The sequence below is a fragment of the Coturnix japonica genome, chromosome 1 (assembly GCF_054131305.1).
Source record: "Coturnix japonica strain WE chromosome 1, WE-NBRP24, whole genome shotgun sequence".
Lineage (NCBI taxonomy): Eukaryota > Metazoa > Chordata > Aves > Galliformes > Phasianidae > Coturnix > Coturnix japonica.
In genome coordinates, this window is record NC_140663.1 from 57,629,826 (window position 1) to 57,649,167 (window position 19,342).

Below are 19,342 nucleotides of genomic sequence, written 5' to 3' on the forward strand. Positions count from 1 at the left end.
AAGCTGCTTTTAGGATGGGAATTTACCCCAGGAGAACCTTGCGTAAAGAGCAGCTTAGTCTGGCCTTAGTAGGACTCGTGCCTCTTTGCATTTCAAGGCTTTCTTTCAGAGAGCTTTTTCAGCACACCTGAAGGCTGTGCTGCCATTCAGTGAGACCTGGACAGGCTAGAGAGCTGGAGGGTTGGACTTGATGATCTCTGGAGGTCCCTTCCAACCCCTACAATTCTGTGATTCACAAGAAAGCTGGTGTAGTCCATGACATTGTTAGCGCTTCAAATAAGCCGTGCTAAATGAATGTGGTCACACTGTTTAAAAATAATTCTTCTTGAATTGTAAGTATTTATGAAATGTTAAAGCTCGTGTACACGTTCCTCCACCACTTGAAAGCCATTTTAGCATCTTTTTTCTTAAAAGAAAGCAAATCAAACAAAAAATAACCCCATGGTATTCAGTAATCTGTATTTTTTAGGAAATCTTCATGATTCTTAAAGGCTGTTTTGATGAGGGAAAGGCTTTGTTTTTATTTTGTTATTTTTTCCCCTTAAAGCAAAAGGGATAATATGCAAAGAAAACAAGTGCTATGAGGATGCCAGATTAGGTCCTTTAAACTCAGTTCTCCTGCATGGCTGTTCAGTTGTGACGTTTGTACAGTCCCTCGGGAGCAAATCATGGAAACAAAACCTGCAAGGAGACTTTCTGTCATCTTGATGTTGAGACGCGTGAGAGCAGAAAGCTTTCCTGTTTAACCTCTGCTAGAGGCAGCTGCATTTCCCTAACCTGTCCAAATAACAATGGAAAAGTCAAGGGTTCTGATAATAAGACATTTCCTCGAGAGTAAAATTAGAATAATGATCACTTAGTCAATGGTGTCACGATGGTAAGCTGCTTTTGGGATGGGAATTTACCCAAGGAGAACCTCGCTTTAAGAGCAGCTTAGTATTGCCATAGCAGGACTTTGTGCCCCTGTGCATTTCAGGGCTTTCTTTCAGAGAGCTTTTTCAGTGAGAGGGTTGATGATGATGTTAAGATAAGGCATATGTTAGAAATGCAAAAGGAAGAAGAAGTGGGGGGGGGGGGGGGGGGAGGGAGAGGAAGCATTATCATAAATTCTAGAGGTGAGAATGAAATGCTGCAAATGGGCCAGATATTGTAAATGGATCTTTCCATGCCTGCGCATCTGGCATAGCATGATAGCATGAGACGTCTTACTCTTATTCTCCTCTTCGATTTTCCTCCTGTATAATAATAACATGTCTTAAGAGCAGACAGGAAGGAACAGGCTTGAAAACATTAGAAAGAATTTGTTTATGAAGGCTCAGCAACAGCAAAGCACAGCCTTAGTGTGCTTAAATGGTGAGGAATGCCACAACAGACAGATACCTGAGGGCCATGACCAGCATACCGGCTGGGGAATGATTTAGGGTTGTCTACGGTGCTAAATATGAAATCAACAGGATAACGATCTTGACACTGAAGTATCTTTATAAATACCACGTTAAACCGTTCTGGGTGGGATACTGCTAAAAACTCCGCAAGGAAAGATGTTTGGAAAAACTGAGAAGGCTCCCAAGAGGTGGGTTATATGGTTCTCTTATCAGAGGCACTCGGAGCTAGACTGAGTGAAGCGTTACAAAACAGAGCCCAGGGACCACTTCCCTCTCAGAAGAAGCAGCAGCAGATGGGATGATCTCATACATTTTCTCATACTGTAGCTAGGTCTGTGGAAACAAATCTCACCAAGGGCTGCGAAAGCATTTTGATATCCATTATGTCTCTGCCCACACTTGGAAGTACTTTACTTTATCCTGGCACTCCTAAAGCTGTCTGTAAATATTTCATAGAGTCCAGGGGGTCTCTTGCACTTCAGTTGTTGTTTCTGCAGGGCTGATGTTTGTCTTATGGGCTCTTTCAGTAAGTAGATGTTTGAATGGCATTAGGGGCAAAAAAACAGCTGAGCTTCAGAAAGATTGAAAAACATGACACCACTATATACAATGGTGCATCATTTCCAATACATAATTGGAAGTGCATTGCATTCCTGAATTTTCATTGCAGTCTTGCCTGTGGTCAGTTGAGCCCAGACTCAAAAGTGGATGTCTACAATGCTATTTCAAATTCAAACACCAAAAGATGTGGTCTAACTTTAGAAACTGTGTGAATATCCAGCATCACTTACTACTACAACACGTGCTTGCTTTTGGGTAACTGCAAGGAAATACTATGCCAGTTGTAGTCACCTTTTGCTTTTGATTGATAATGGTCTCTACTGAACAGAACTGATGAAATATAGACAGAGTCTAGAGACTCTGTCATGCCTACTAATGCAATAAATAGCTGTTTCAATGACTGAGGTCATCCCAGTGGTGTGAAGGGTACGTGTTCTGTATGGGACTGCATAGCATATGGAGCACGTGTGTGCATATGTACACACAGGTATTTCTAGGAGTCCAGAGTTTATGCTGACTTTCTATTTAAGAAATTGAGGAGAGACTGCTATTTCATTTGATGTTACCAAGCACTGTGTCTACTTTGTAGGCACAGGAGCATCTCTATGAAGACTCCAACCTGAAGCAGTATAAAGCTATTCGTATCAGAGAGGCAGTGACTGAGGCAGTGAGTGTAGAAATCACCCGGTCAGATGACATTTCTATGTGAATGGATGGGATGCTATCGATACACGGGCTATGTGTGAGGTGCTGTGTATTATTTCTTCAGTGTCTAATCTCTGTTTCGGCACAACTGACACAATAAGCATTGCTGACAAGCCCTAAACTTCACAAGCACTTTTAAAATTAACGGCATGTACCATAAATAATTAATTGGGCTATGAAATGTCACAGTTATTATTGACAGCTAGAAAGTGACGCTCTGTGGCCTCTGTTTTGTTTTGTTGTGTTGTGTTTTCTTTTTTCCTTTGGTCTTGCACTTAGTCATTTTGTTTACATACTGTGATGTTTACCAAAATCCTACTCCATTGCCTGACACCGATACAGCCAACAGTGATGTCTCTATATCTGCAAACTGAAATTGTTTGATAGTATGGTTGGGGTTATTAATAAACATGAATGCCCTCTGAGGAGAACAAGTAGGGTATCGACTAGGCATGCAAACCACTTAAAAATAAAAGGAAGATCTAAGCTGGATCTTTGCAGAAGTCTCCCAGAGGGGGTAACAAAATTAGTGTTTATATACCGAAAGAAATGCATGACATTTTTCTGGAAACAGAAGTCATGTCATATTAAAAAGGAATAACTATGCCCTATGGCCTTTAGCATAACCACAAGCTTTAAGCAGTCCATAGCATCAAAAACTTCAAGAGGTCATTGAATGCTGCACCAGAATTTTTGCTTTTGGACAAGTGCAGGCTCACAGCAATGACGAGCATACAGCAGTGCAGTTCAGAGACTGCCCTAATTCCCACAGGCTTGGAAAGCGACTTGCCTCTGTAAGAGAACCTAAATGTCCATGAGGCTCGTAGTGCTTCAGTGGCACTGAGGATTAAAAGACAAACACGGATTATTAACTGTGATACTCTGTCAGCAAAAGAAATTTCTTGTTAAATACCTAAATAAGATGTACATATGTATATCCCAATATAAGCACTTTTTTTTACAAGGACTGTCTGTCTTGTTTGACCTATCTCAGATAAAGAATAATTCTTAAAACTCTAACAACGTGGGGTGTTGTCCTAAAAAAAAAAACAGAAAAGAAACCATATTCCCAGTATCTCTGATGGCAATATTACAGAAATTCCTATTGGTTGGCCAACATATTTTCACTGTCCTCTGTCACAGCTGTGCTTTCTACATTTGATTCAGATGATTGATTCTACCTTTTCAGACTCTCAAAGTTTCCTTACTCTGGGCTTGTACAAATCCTTTTTTCATCTCAGGGAAGATGCTAGACACCAAAAGAATAAACTGAGTGAGCAGGTGCATGTGCTAACTGAACTGTTATTAGATAAAAGATGTGGAGTTACCAACTTGTCTGTAAGGCACTGGAGAATCAAATTACAGCAGCTATTCAGGCTGGAAGTTCTCAGCTAGCCTGGGCATTATCCTAAGGCTGGAACATGATTGAATAGTCATTTTCTGAACAGCAAAATAACTTGCTTGACATGGGATTCTTTTCTTCCCTTTCTTGGAACTCACTCAATCACATTAGCTTCTTTTGTGCCTAAATGGGATGGTTTTGGGTTATGAAATGTGATTGTTCACACTGGAATAATAATGCTAGGAATCTAAATCTATTTAGTCTTTAAAGCTGATCAGCTTATCAGTGTCCAACACAAAGGATTCAGATATCAGACATCTGAGTGAGCTGAATACATTGAAGCAATGGTAAGAGATTCAAAGCTAACATGGTGGTGCTGACTAATTCTCTCAAACTTGAGATTTGATCCTGGGTTCAGTAAATTACGTCAGGCAGGAAAATCAGCACTCCCTATTCTTGTGCTCCCTAGGAGCACAGCATCTTCTCCAGCAACTATTTCATCTTCATTCTCCCTCCATCTGATCTTTCATCCCATCCCTCCGTCTCCATTTCCACAGGCTGCTACTTCTGTTCTCTTAGCAGAGATTTCAGGGCTCTTCTTCTCCCTCGATGGTCCGTCCTATGCCACACCCATCAGTAGTTATGCTGCTATTCAATAAAATGTGTTGTTTTCTCATCTCCTCATGCCTGTGTGCAAGTGAGGGCAGGAAGCCAGCAGAAAGGCAGGACACTGAGGTACACACAATTCTGGACCCTGATGTCAGTACTAACATAAGGAAAGAAGCAGGCTGTCATTTTGCTCTTGCGATGCTGAGCAGGATATGAAAGAGACCTACATGCAAAATCACTCCCTTGCCCCAGTCCTCCCACTTGTCCCATGCCCAAGGCCATCTCACACACTGCTGTCAAAGCAAAACATAATGACTCTAAAAAAAATATGCTGGAGTCAAATTAAAACTATGTAAATGTGTCCAACTTCATTACAAGAAAAATGCCGAATATTTTAATTACACATGAAAGAAAGTTTGGTATATCAACATTGCTTTTAATGGTAGGATGAAGGATGAGTTAAGAACCTTGTGGGCTGATACTTTCCTATGCTTCCCCTTACCTTATTTTTTTGTCCATTTCCACTCCTCCTCATCACTTCTGCCAGTGTATTTCATTCAAAGGCAAAGAACCAAAAAAGGACAACAATGAGATTGTTCAGCTGCCAAATTTCAACCACCATCTGAATATAACCTGATTTTGCACTGAAGATATGACAATTTGAGGTTCAGCAGGGCTGCGGAATGGGAAATGTCCCAAACTAAAAGCTTGCAAGAGGCTACCAAAGGGAAAAATACATACTGTCTGTACAGAAATAGTGAAAACATCGGCTATGCATTCTCAGTTGCCCAACCTTGGAGCTATCAGACAGCCAAATATGCTTAAATGGGTGCTAGAGGTAATTGGGCCTCTTTATCTCTTTGTCGTTGCTGTTGTTTTGTCTGTTTGTTTTTGAGATACTGTCATCCACGGAAAGCCGATTACAAATAAGACCAGGATGAAGTTTCATCTAACAGCCCTTTCGGATATTCTTCTTTTGGGGCATCTCACTAAAACTAATGTTTTCTAAAGGGAAAGGATAGAGATGCGTTCAAATGCCCACAAGGAGATGGCTGCTGGCAGATAACCATCTGATTTTCACTGAATCACTGAAACATTCTTTTCTGGAGGTTCAGGTGTTCAGCTGGACAGCCTTTGAACAGCCCATTTTTCTACTGATCTGAACCAAATCATGATGGGTTAAGGTTAGTCCCTAGAACAGGCTGCCCAGGGAGGTTGTGGATGCCCCGTCCTTGGAGGTGTTCAAGACCAGGTTGGACGGGGCCCTGGGCAACCTGATCTAGTGAAGGTGTATGTTTGGTGGCCCTGCCAGGCAGGGGGGTTGGAGCTACACGATCCTTGAGGTCCCTTCCAACCCGGCTCATTCTGTGATCTGTGATGTTCCCGCTGTGTCCACACACAATCGCAGTGCACCTCAGCACGGCGGTTCCGCTCCCTCCGCTAGGGGGCGCTGCGGGGCGCTGTGCCGTGTGTTGGGCCTCGAGCCCACGTTCGAGTTCCCAGGGCGACGGTCGGTCGCGCCGTGACGTCAGGGTGTTTCCCGGTGACGCCGCGGCGCAGGCGCGTCGATCGCGGCGGCGATTCTGGGTGACGTCACGGGCCGGGCGTGACGTGCCGTGAGGCGGCGCGGGCCGCTGGGAGCTGCCCGGGATCGGCGCTCGCCCCCTTCCCCCTCCCCTCCCGCTACGGGTCGCGGCTGGGGCCGTCCCGGCGGCGGGGACGCGGTTCCCCCCTGCCTCCCCCTCCCTCGCCCCGGAGCTTCGATCCAAGATGGCGGCGCTGAGCAGCGGCAGCAGCGCCGAGGGGGCCTCGCTCTTCAACGGGGACATGGAGCCCGAGCCGCCGCCGCCCGTGCTGGGCGCCTGCTACGCCGGGAGCGGCGGCGGCGACCCGGCCATCCCGGAGGAGGTAAGGCCGAGCGGCTCCTGCCGCGGGTCCCCGCCCCCCTCCCGCCTCGCCGGACCCGGCGGCCGCGGCCCGCACGGCGGCGGAGGGGATCCCCGCTCAGGGGAGGCCCCGGCCCTCCCCCTCCTCTCCGGTGGCGGTGGCGGGGCGGGGAGGCTCCTTGCTGCCTTGCTGCTCGGGATAGGGCCGTCTGTGGGACCGGAGGTGGCGGGATGGGGCCCTCAGCGGGGGCATCGCCGGCCCGCCCGGCTCGGAGAAGACACGGAGAGTTACCTGAGGGCGGCACAGCGTTTGTGCGGCTATTTTATAATCGCTTGGTCCGGGTAGTTTTGAAGCGGTTGAAATAAGCATTGGAAAAAAAAAAAATAGGGTTTGGAGGGGTTTGTTTTGCGGCTCTTGGCCTGGGTTGTGATTTCTGCTAAGAAACAGCGATGGGCAGCGGCTGTGTGGGTGCTGGGGGTGCCAGGCCCCATCTGCAGCCCTGTGACATACTGCCTGTGGTGCGGGGCACCTTATTTAACTTCCCATCCCCAGGCGGAGCAGTGCTGCCTGTGCTGCATGGGTTAAAGTCTGAGGGTCTGACACTTGTGAACCATTGTCAGGAGGTGGACTGTGATATGCAGCACCAGCGCTGGGTGTTCTGCAGTTCTGAACACTGTAGGCACTAAAGTCTCAGCGATTTGCCATGTATCATATGTCAAGTCTGTTGTAGAGGTAAATACAGCTACCACAGACTCTACATCCTCATTCAGGGCTTTGGTCACCGGAGGCCGTTTCAGCTCAACCTTCCTGAGCAGGTCTGTGTGATCCATACAGCTCTCTGAGCCCTGAGCAGCACTGAGCTCCCTGCTGCCTTGGGGCAGGCCTTTCTCTGCCCCTACCTTCACTCAGAGAGGTGAGTAGGCCTTGGGCTCACCAAGAGCTCCATTTGACTCCAGCTCACTGGCTAATAATGCTTTTTCTATATTAATAGCATTGTGGAGTAGCATAGAATTCATGCGTTGGGAAATTTGGCAAGCAGTAGAGCTCATGCTGAGTAGGTGGCTAGAGAGAAGAAAAGGGAAGGAGGCTTCCCCTGTTGATGCTGTTGGGAGGTAGGACTTGCCCGTCTTAAGGAGCCACCTGCTCACCTTGCTGAAGGAAGGCAAAGCTCAGCACTGTGCTCATACATTGCACCTCAACAGCAGGGTGATTAAGTGCTTTGTGTAATGCAAGTCCACTCTTAGCTTTCCTGAGTAAGGAAAAACTCTTTGCTGATTGAGAAACCTAAACAGACTGGACTTTAACAAACACCTTCCTTCAGCAAAATGAGTTTCAAAAGCATCTCATTGGCATATATTGCCCTGATCGTGCTGGTGCAGCTCTATGTGGAAGTGAATTGCTGTGTTATTTCCGCCATAAAAAATAACGTAAATATCAGCGGAATCGTTACAGTAACTGATTTATTTTGTGGCCCTGGGTTCAGTCATGGTAATACAGCTGAGTGGGGCAAATAAACTGCGGTGCATGGGAGAGAATAGAGGAAAGCAGTGGCATTAGAAAAGAATTATTCGAATCTCTTTTTTCATCCCCGAAGAGATGTCGCTTCAACTTCAAAACTGCTGCTGTAGGTCATCAGGTTTCACTCCAAATGCAAAACTACACAGCAAGGGGTTGCTTTGGTTTGTGTTTTTTCCCCCTTTGTAGCTTACATCTCTGTAAGGAAGAAAGAGAAGCAGGCTGCTGGAGGGTTCAGTACCTCTCAAGTACGGGTGCATAAATGCATGGTTAAGGGGAGCGTGCTGTTGTTACTGTATTTATTTTTCCCCAAGATTTTGTTCTTTACACATTGGAAATAATGAAACACGCAGGTCTGAGGCAGAGCTGGTGCTAGAGTTTGTGTTTTTTGATGTGGTTTTGGTGGTCAGTTAGCCAGCTCTGCCTCATGTCGTAGGTAATTACCTTTTGTTTGCAGCATGGATGTTACGCCATCTAAACCCGGTTTTAATAAAGCGTGAGATCAAATAATTGCTGATTGAGTTAAAGTGAAAACTGTTCTTAATACAAAAACAAGTCAGCGTAACCATAACACAGATGCAAGGTGACATAAGTCAGAAAATGCTGAAGTACTTAGATCTGACTCATGTAAATGCGTGTTTTGGTGTTCTGTTTCCCTTCAAGAGAATGTAAATCTAGGCTTTAACAGTAACCTTGCTGTGGAAGTGCATCATGGAGCACAAGTTCACGTATTTAGAGGAGGCACCTAGAAGGGCTTTAGTTCCATAGTTCCCTCTGCAGTCTTGAAGGAAACACAGTCTTGATTTCCCAGAGGAAAACCTTCCATTCTATGCTAAGTTTGTAGCTGTAAGAGGAGGGCGGACAAGGAGGATCTTTGATAGACCTTAAAGCAGGCAGACACAAACGTGTCGGCTGGAATCATATGGTAAAGGAGCTGCTCTGTGTCAAGATCATGAACGAATGTTGCTTAAAACTACATCAGTATCACCTACGAGTTCAAGGCTTGGAGTTGTGACAAACCAGCTTGTGGCACATTATTCGACTTGTGGTCAGTTTTGAACTGAATAATGGATCCAGTGCTTCAGAGGCTGCCCTTGCAGCACAACTGCTGATACTCCAATTTTTCAAATAACGAAGCTGTTACGTAAGAGTGTAGTAACTGCAAAGGCATTTCTTCTATATCGAATCCGAGTTTAGGAAGAGTAGTTTCACATGCAGATGTAAGAACAGTATGTTTAGGGAATGAGTCCTTCGCAGCGGCTTAAGAATCCTTAAGAGCAGGGACGAGTGAATTGGGGGCGAGGGTTCTCTCCGGCTCACCATTCTCTGCCTGGGGGCAGTGCTGGCACCCAGGGGTGTGCGGGCTGGCTCTTACCCTGTGATGCATTCTCAGGACAAGAGCTTGTTTGGATGGAAGGCTTTGGGAGTGTTGTAGGGCTGTTGATACAGCAGTGTGCGTGACAGCTGGCAGAAAAGGCTCTGTGCTTGTTGCTAGAGATTATTTACACCGTTATTAAATAATTCAAATGGGATTTTCTGTTCTCAGAGCTTTGTGCCCTCAAGTGCTTTTTGAAGACAAAAACAACTGGAAGTTGTGAAGTCAGGCTCTGAGCTGTTGGACAACCAGTGGCTTTGTGGGCTACAGTGCTGAGTTTACCCGGCGTGAATATCAGTTCTGTATTCAGAAACCTGAATCTGACAAAACGGATTGAAGAGGAAGGAGAAAATGTAGAATGAGAAGATGCCTCTAACCTGAAATGCAGTAATTGGTGGGCTCTCATGCACTAATCATGTTGGTACACTAAGAAAAGTCAGGGCTATTTTTTCTGTCAGTACTTTTGTAGTTTTGAGAATATGTTTTCTGTTCAATCTGGGTTATGTTTTGTTGCTTTTGTGTTCAGTGACAGATTTAGCTTTATGGCAGGTGAATGGCGTTCTGTTTAATTGTGAGAACAGGTTAAACTTTGGCTACGAGATGCCTCATCTCCAGCCAATGTTCTGCAGGGGTGTTTCTCCAAAGATAAGTGTGGTGGGTTTTTGCACAGCAGAAGCGAATCCTCAGCTCAGTGTGCTGCCTGACTTCGGGCTGTAGCTGTGGAGAACATAGAGGAGAGTAAGAAGGGAGATGTGAGGTCTGGCAGATCGGATCTGTGAGGAAAGACTGAAGAACAGAGGGTTGGTTTTGGTTTTTTAAAGGGAATGGGGATTGTTACATTTGATGGGAAAAAAAGGACAGCAAACAGTTTGTTCCCCAGACTCGTGGTTATTACTGCCAGAAGCAGTGTGTTTAAACGGGGACAGAGCAGATCATCCTGAGTTGTTAACACGCTGCTTTCTTTATGGCTGGGGACAGAAGCATGAAAACAGACTTTCTTAGCTAACTAAGCTACGAGATCTGGTTTAGTGGCTTGTGGTAGCAAAGGTAATGGGAGGACGGATGGACCAGATAATCTTGTAGGTCCTTTCCAACCTTGTGATTCTATGATTCTATGAACTTATAAAAGTACCCATTAGTAGATTATGTCACCTGCACAGGGAAATACATTTCAGGAGTGATGGAGGTGGTTGATCCAGGTGCAGGGAAGGCAGTGATTCTGATAACCTCTTGTCTTCTTCCATAGGCTTTTATGGTTCACCCTTGGCAGGGCAGATTGAATGTTAGAACATAACCTTGAAATACTTGACTTTAGTGGGGATGTTACAAAGATTTCTGCTTATGATGGCTTTTTTTTTCTTCTCCCTGGAAGGCATTAGGTTTAGCAGCTCTGGCCTGTGGTAGTTTGTTTGATTACACAGAACTTGCTTATTAGATGAGTATATTTAGAAAAGCTTTGGTGTCTCAGGGATTGCTTTCTATCTGCGTGGATATCCACGTCTGGATACAAAGCATTTGGCTGCATTATTGTGAATGTGTGTTAGTGCTGGTGTGGTGGGCTTGATTCTTGCTGCTCTCCACCCTGTGTTTTAAGGTCATCTTTGTCCCATGAAATTACCTACTTTATCACAGCCAGTACAGAATATAGCACTATGTGTACAGTCGATGTCTCTCTTTCTTCCAGTTGCTCTTGAGCTTTTGGGGCTTACAGTGCAATCCTCCTCATCTGTCCTCCCGCACGCAGCGTCTTTCCAAAATGATGAAATCTGTATTTATGCAACCAGTTTCCTCTCCCGTCACCAGTTCTGAAGTTATATGTGGCTACTTGATGCAGAATTGCATGCCTTTTTTTCCTGTTTATACTCCTTGCTGCAAGTGTTGGGCTTGTTACTCCACCTCATATTTTGTGTGTGTGTGTGTGTATATATACATATACATATACATACATATATATATATATGTATATATATATATAATGATTACATATAGGCATCAGTGACTTTCAGTTCTTTCTGATGACATTATATAATTGTGGTCCTTAGCAATAGGGAAACAGTTGAAGGTCTGGTCTGATTTTAACCCACCTCCGTTGTCCACAGGTGCTGCCTGTGCAGGCAGGAGCTGTCAGGGAGCAGTGCTGCCAGCTGTCATCTGCCTTGGGAACAAGAAGGGTCAGAATTCGGCACCTGTGCTCTCTTCAAAATGGAGCTTCTTGTACCATGCAGGCATAGTGCTTGGTGACAGTAAATTATCCACGCTATTGGGACTGTAGTCAAGAGATCATAAGAGTGTCTTTGGGCACAGAAGGAAGTGTTTGTTCTTCCAAATTTCAAACCATGGGAGATATTCTCCCACTATACCTGTACAACATATACTATAAAAGGGAGATGGAATTTCTATGTGAGAGTTACCAGTTTTCTTTAAAATCTTGCACCTAGGAGGCAGGCAAGCGCATGTACTTAGTGATTAAATCTGATGCATAATGAGGTTGCTAGGATGATTTTTTCTTGTTAAAAGCAGGGGGATATCAGCAATAATATCCTCACTGTTGTGTAGTGAGGCCTCTTAGACAGCATAGCTAGTAGTAAAGCTGCTGGTAAACCTACTGCAAAGCTGGAAATACAAATTGCAGTTGCATGGTGTTTAGTTGGTGTTTTCTGAGCACTTTGTCTCAGATAACAGGATTGTTTTTGAGGGTAGATGTAGAATAGCAGCATGCCTAGTTCCCTTCCATCTGTAGTGCAAGTTACTTATAGTAATGCCTGCAAAGCACTGTAAAATCAGCATGAAATAAATCAGGACTATGACTTGAAGAAGTGTGTAGTACATAGGTAGGTATCTGGAAAATGTGTGCTTGTGGCCTCAGCCTTTGAACTGGTATTGTAAATTTACTCATTAAATCTTAATAGGTCAAAGCTTCTCTGCAGTTTTATGTAGTGTGGATTTAAATTAGAGTCTTGAGCGTCATCTGAGGTAGTTTTCAGGAAGAATTTCTTTCAGTATTTTCATAATTTGACTAGAATACTATTTGTTGGTAATAATAAATAATTGTGCCTTATATTAAGCTTTTCCTGCTAGTTAGAAATTGATATAACTTGTCCCAGTCTCTAGATTGAGCAGTCACAGGTTATAGATCTTGCAGCAGGTTTTATGTGTTAAGTACTTCTCTAGTTTAACTGGCTGAAGTCTGAATGAAATGAAATCTTGTTTATTAATTAGTTTTTAAAACCTTCCAGACTCTTTGTACAATGAATGGTACGTAGCCAATCCTACCTTGGAAGCTATTTCATTTTTCACGGCGCTGTTGGAATTAGTAGGCAGCCTGGGCTGCTGATCTGAACACTACATGCCATCCAGGAAAGCGTGGTTTCTATGGCAGTTTCTATTTGTGACTGTTTTCCAAGACTGTGGGCCAATTACTTATACCTGTTTTGTGTTGGTTTGGTTTTGTTTTATAATTTTAAGATCCATTTAAGATAAAAATGCGATACCTCAGCTCTTCTATTGGATCACAGCCACACTTAACACAAATATGCTTTTTGTTTCAACTGATAATTTCAACTCTCTTTTACGTTCTCTGGCCAGCTAGCAGAAAGCACGTGCACCGTGTCATAACAGTTTAATGATTGGATATTGTAAAGAGTATAGCAGATGATTTTTATGGATTGATAACAGGAACTTCTGAATAGGCGCTGTTTATCTTTTCTAGGTAGTCTAATGAGTTGTGTGCTCTGGCAAGGAGAGAGCAGAATAGGTCCTGTAGTTCAGGAGAGACTTTGTTTTGTCAGTTTAATTAATGTGACCCAGCCTATCTTAGAGCCCTGCTTGGCTAGCGTTTGCTTCTTAGATCCAATTATTGCAATTAGCTGGTTGTTGGCTGCTTGCTTTCCATCACAAATATGACTTGTCTTCAGTGCTAACATATGTAGAGCAGTAGTCTGGTGGATGCACAATAGTTTGTTTTAAATTCACCTCTGGATTCTCATTTGTTGCAAGTCTGTGGTTGCTACCTTTCTAGAACAAAACTGCATTCTTAAATTACAATTATATAGAATGGCCTGGGTTGAAAAAGAACCAGAATGATCACTGAGTTTCAGCCCCCCTGCTATGTGCAGGGTCGCCAACCACCAGACCATGCTGCCCAGAGCCATTGGTAGTTATGTATAATTATTCCACGCACCCCCCTTTTAATTTTTGGCCTTTGAGAGTCTTGGGAGAAGTTTTAAAATTCATAAATGTAAATACAGTGAATTGTGCTAGAACTCGGTCTGTGTGATCCTCATGACTACCTCAGTAATAGCAAGAGGAATAAATGGGACTAATAGTAATTGCAGCACCAAAGTCTGGAGGAATGTGGAATAAGAGATTGAGTTTGATGAAAGACGTCATAAACTGGTGGTTAACAATTTGAATGTCAGCTATAAACACCTCTTATTTTTCACACTCTTGCGTTCTGCTGTGGTAGAAAACATGTTGACTTTCCTTTTTGCAATGCTTGGAGGCAAACGCTACTTAGCAGCGAGCAGCAAAGAAGGTGATGTAGAAGTGGGGGACTGAGCGCGAGTTGGAGCTGAACAGGAAGGCTGCTGCTTCCTGCCAGCCTCCATCCACTGACCCGTGGGTGTGGGGAGAGAAGGTGACTATAGCAGCTGTAGCAGTCACAAGGTCCTCTGCCAAGGTATTTCAGCACGCTAGAGTGGCACAGAACTTACCTTGATGCAGAGAAGAGCTTTTCCTTCATTTAGTGCACTCAGATGGTTTAGACAAAGATTTAGGCTCCAGAGAAACTTTTTCTTTTTTTAAGAGAGAAACTGTTTAGTTAGAAATGTTTCGAGGATGAACTTCATCAAGGTTCACCTTCTACAAGTTGTCACCAAATCTCAAACATTATTTTTTAATGCTCACAAGAAATTAGGAACGTTTGAAGTCTGAATTCCTTTTGTTTAAGAGGAGGCAACCTGAAAGGGAAGGGCCTGACAGAGTGGAAGGCTGTTTATTCTGCTTTAAAAGTAGAGCTCAGTGGTGAGCAGTGCCATTTGCCTTTAGGATTAAACAAAGGAAAAGTCGTAGATTGCTATCAGTTGCAACTGATGGATTGCAAATAAATGAGGGATGTCAGATTATTAAGTAAAAACTAAATGTTTAGTATACTGAGATTTGATGTGATGAAGGTCTTCTGGTAAGGAAAGAAAGTCTTTACTGAGTGTGTTTGTCGTACAGGTGTGTAGTGGAAATGCTGAGTCACGGTCTGAACCAGTGACTGAGCGCTTGGTGGAAGGCAGGGCCAACCCAGGGGAGCTCAGGTGCATGCAGTGCACCTGGGTGACCAGAAGGGGTGGAGCCAGGATCTGCCCTTTCACAGACATCATGTAAAATTCAGTGAAGTTTTTGCACTGCTCGTGTTTGTCATCGTGCTTGTTCAAGAAGAGATTTTTCTTGCTACGCTGCTGAAAATATGATAAGCGCAAGGAGCCATCAGAGCAAGAAAAATGCAAAACTGAGCAGAGTGGATGTGTGAGTTAAGAGAAGCTTCTCTTGAGAGATGGAGAAAAGCTAGAACCAGAGGGAAGGACTATCTTGCCCACTCTATGTGCACGTTACATTCCAGTGTATGAGTGCAGAACAAGGAGAATGAGCTTTGTAAGAGGAAGGGACAATGTACTGCACCAGGTTGGTGAGGGAAGAAGGGATCTCTGGAAAAGATGAGAAAGGAGCAGCAGTGGTTTTTCATAAAGAAACTGGGAGAATGCAAGTTCTCTTGTCATGCACACCCTAAGGTAGGGTCCTGAGTTAGTCCCTTCCTGTGTCCCATTGCCTTTCTTATGCACCAACCCTTCACTTTCAAGCTAGTGAAGTCCAGCTAAGAGTGACTTCAGAAATGACAGCTTTCTAAAGCAGTTTCTGACAAAGTGGGTACTAGTCCAGCAGGCTGAACAATTGCATGGATTCTATGAGAAAGAAGCCTGAAGGGGCTGATTAGAATAGTACTGGATAGGTGTTAATGAATTCTGTCCTCATTGTAAAACCATTTTGAAATCAAATTCTTCAACAGCTTCGCCTGCTTTGTCCCGTTAAAGTACCATCCATCACTGCTAATTGTGATAATCCAAAGGCAGGACGTACTGTTTCTGTGCAGAGGATGACTTTTGTTGTTGACGAAATATATTCAAACTTCCTGGTGTCTTCTACTGAATGTGAATGTAGAGGTTGGAGTTGGGATGTGCTGCAAGATTTGAGTTCTGATATCAGATGCAAAAGGTAGAGAAGATGTTTTGCTTTGCGCTGTCTTGGGCAGTGTATATTTTGACAAGCAGCAAAGAATGCAAAAATAACTTCATGGCTTACAGTCTTTTACGTTGCAGAGCTGTCGTGTTTGCTGAATAGAATGGATCTGGGCTCCTGCTGTATCTGACTTGCCTCTGGCTTGAAATAGGTTGTCATCTTTTCATTACATTGCAAGAGAGTGCTTATTTGCGAAATTAATGCACGGTTATCCACAATGGGCAGATATAAGCTGATGTATTCCAGAGTATCTGGAACATCTCCAGTCTTCTCTCTGTCTGTATCCCTGTCAGCCTCTGTCAGCTTCTTTATGTCAGCAGCACTAAAAGGAGAATTGAATCTCATCTTGTGATAGAGAGTAACTTTAACTTAATGCTACCAAAAAAGACAGATATATATATATTAAAGATCAGGTTATCCTACATGTAAAGGATTCATTACTGTTTTGTGGAACTGTACTGAAACAGTGTGTCTCCAAAAACAGTTAAATTGGAGTTGTTGTAGGTCCTGCATAACAGAATGCAGTATGCGTGCAGGGGTGTTGAGTCTGAAGGAGAATTGACTACCTAGATGAGGGATGCTCTGGACCACAAATAACAAATATATTCACTCATACAGGATGCCGGAAAGTATCTTTATGTAAACAGTTACCACTTGCAGGGAAATAGTGAAGCTTGGAAATTTGCTGTGTCGCATGCTCTTATGTATACCTGGTTACAGCTCGCGCATGCTGGTCAGTACAAGGTTTGTGAGAGTTTTTTCAGGTTGTCAAAAGACTTTTGATGAATATGGCACTTAAGATAGGTTTTCCATTTCTGTGAGCAACGAGTAATGATTCAGCGCTGTGGCTGACTTTGATGAATTTCAGTGTACTCCTAACTGTGAGTTACCTTTCTATGATAATAGAAATCTGTGCTAAGTTTCACTTGTGAAAGGCTCTTACTTCAGTGCTCAGGCAGGTAACACAGTAGGTAATTCAGGGCAACATTCCCAGCCACACTGAGCAATATTGTCTTCTAGAAGACTTGAGTTTCAGCTTCTTCAGATGGCGTGGTCCAGTAGCTGGCAGGAATTGTTTTTGTTTTGATTTTCTTTAAATCATTAGTCATTAATTTTTTGCTCTTGTCCTGGTAGTAATTAAAAAGGAAGATTTCTGCCTTCTGAGGTTGTTGGACTTTCTTGCTGACTTCCCTTATCTAACACACTTCCTATGTGCATTTTATTATGGCTTTGTTATATTTGGTTTTGTATTCAGTCTTGCCATCGTTGAACAAAATATCAGCAAAATGCAGAGGTGCTGCTGTTAGCTGCTGGTTAGCAATCCTAGCTTCAACATCATATGTTGATTCTAAGTTGAGAATGAAGTTAACTTTCAGAGTTGCCTTAAGTGAATTTACCTACAGAGCATTTGAATATCACACTCTTTATTTCGTGCTCAGCTGTCCTAAATTAGGCCAACAGTTATTCCATACCACATTCCATACCACTACTACATGTAGTAGGCTGTAAAACCATGGGGAGTTGGCTTGGGTAGTGGCTGCTGCTAAAGGGTTGGTGGGCATCAGTCAGTATGTGGTGAGACCTCGCATTGCTAGCAGGCAGTCATGTTGTTACTTGGGTAATAGATGTGATGCTCAACATATGAGTTCTGTATTTTAGAGTTTCTTAGTGAACATCTCAAGTTACGTAGTAAAATTTGCAGGGTAGAGGAATGTACAGTTCATGGTATTGAAAGTGCTTATGATCAACAAATAAAACACTAGGCCTGGATTGTGTGAATGTTGTTGACACAGAGTACTTACGACATAAAAGAAGAACTGCGCTAAACTTTGTAACCCAACTTCTATCGTACTACAGACTCTTGCAAGAGAAGTACTTAATAATGTTCTGATAAATGTAAAAAATAAAATATCAGAAGTTATTTGTTCAATGGTTTGTGAATTTTAAAACCAAATTTACTTTATCAGGGTAGCAAGCTATGTTTTACTGGCAGCATATGGTCAGGATAGCTTTGTACACTCTAACTGATATCCTAATATTTTTTATGGGCTTCTGTCCCATATAATAATAATAATATCTAGTAGATATAGATTGTTAGGGCTGATTCTGTAGACTGCCCGGGATTTAATTAAGTGAAAATATTTAATTTTCTATTTTAGGTGTGGAATATCAAACAGATGATTAAATTAACACAAGAACATATAGAAGCGCTGTTAGACAAGTTTGGAGGAGAACATAACCCACCGTCAATATATCTAGAGGTAAGTCTGTGTGCAAATAAATGTGGTCAGATTACTGGTGTGATATCTATGTGTAAAGTATCTTATGTTGAAAGTAAGTATACCGGTAGTAAAAGTACATTCTCTTCATCTTCTAAAACCTAATTCTCTTTCCCTGGAGATAGGAATCCCACGCAGTTCCCCTATGATATTTATCAGTAAGGAAAGATCAGTGGCGTGTTCTAGCAGTTATGTTTGTGCAAATGAAATGTAAGACATCTTTTTTGGTGCAAGGGGGAAAAATATGTGTGCTTTTATGGTACAAAAATGCATGTTCTGTTGTTACAACTCATATTTGTAACTAGCAGCAGGACTAGAGGGAAGGGCCTCAAATTGCACTGGGGAGATTTAGGTTGGATGTTAGGAAATACTTCTCCAAGAGAGCAGTCAAATGCTGGAATGGACTGTGCAGGAGGGTGGTGGAGTCGCTGTCTCTGGGAGGAGTTCAGGAAACATTTAGATGTTGTACTGAGGGAGGTGGTTTACTGGGCGCTGTTGGTGGAGGGTTATACTGGTTGATTTTAGACGTCTTTTCCAATCTTGGTGCTTCTGTGATTTTGTACACACATGAAAGCATAGAACTAACTTTGCCTTTCAAGCAGTTAACTTCCTTTTTTTCCATTCAAAGTACAGTTATGTAGAATCCAAAAGTTGTTATTGGTAGAAGGAACCTTTCTTATAGAATTGTAGAGTGGAAAAATTAGTTTTCAGCTGTGCTTAATTTATAAACTAATTACAGAGTAAATCTTTTCTCATTACTCCAAATTCATTAAATTGTGTTGAATTTCATGACACACATGAAACAGTCCATTAACAACCATAAAAAGCCTATAAAAGACCATATACATAAGTTACGTCTGTTTGGAATTGAATGAGTATCACTTGCCCTCTTCTTGTTTCTTTCAAGTACTGAAATAACTGGAGGTCATGCAGACTTATTTTGCAGTCTCTTTAATTTTAATTGCTGCCTAAAGACATGAAGTAATTAAAGATCCCATTATTTGACGTATTTCTAACTTTTATTGTAACGTGAGAGAGCAGGACAATAACATGACTGTATAAATGTTGACAAAATGTCCTTAACAGTTAAGGTCAAATGAGACCCTCTAAATTCCCTTTATTTGATGTGAAATGTAAGTATTGAATGAGTGTTGATCGCTATTTTAACCACTCGGTGTTCTGTAAATATGCCTCTTGTTTTCACACGAGCCCATTTATTTCATATCTTTGGATTTAATATTGCTGCACATATGCTGGTTTTATTTGATAATGGATCAAAGTGGAATAATAATGAGTCTAATCTCTACTAGGTCTGGATTTCAGGTAATGAAAAGGTTAGTTTGTTCTCTTTTTTTTTTTTTGTAAGGAAATTAAATCTGAGATCCCTCCACTGGAAGACTTT

At 42.8% G+C, this 19,342-nt stretch overlaps 1 protein-coding gene across 5 annotated transcripts in view; it reads left to right on the forward strand.

The window, feature by feature from the left end:
• Window positions 1–6,204: 6,204 nt before the first annotated feature.
• BRAF (B-Raf proto-oncogene, serine/threonine kinase) overlaps window positions 6,205–19,342 on the forward strand; it is a 77,524-nt gene continuing 64,386 nt past the window's right edge. For all 5 annotated transcript variants that reach the window (XR_014936340.1, XR_014936339.1, XM_032445664.2 and 2 more), the window contains exons 1-2: window positions 6,205–6,510; window positions 17,821–17,922. Coding sequence is in view for 3 of the 5 variants with exons in the window: in XM_032445664.2 (XP_032301555.1) it covers window positions 6,373–6,510; window positions 17,821–17,922 (240 nt within the window). In the remaining 2 variants the exon portion in view is untranslated. The remainder of the gene's footprint in view (window positions 6,511–17,820; window positions 17,923–19,342) is intronic.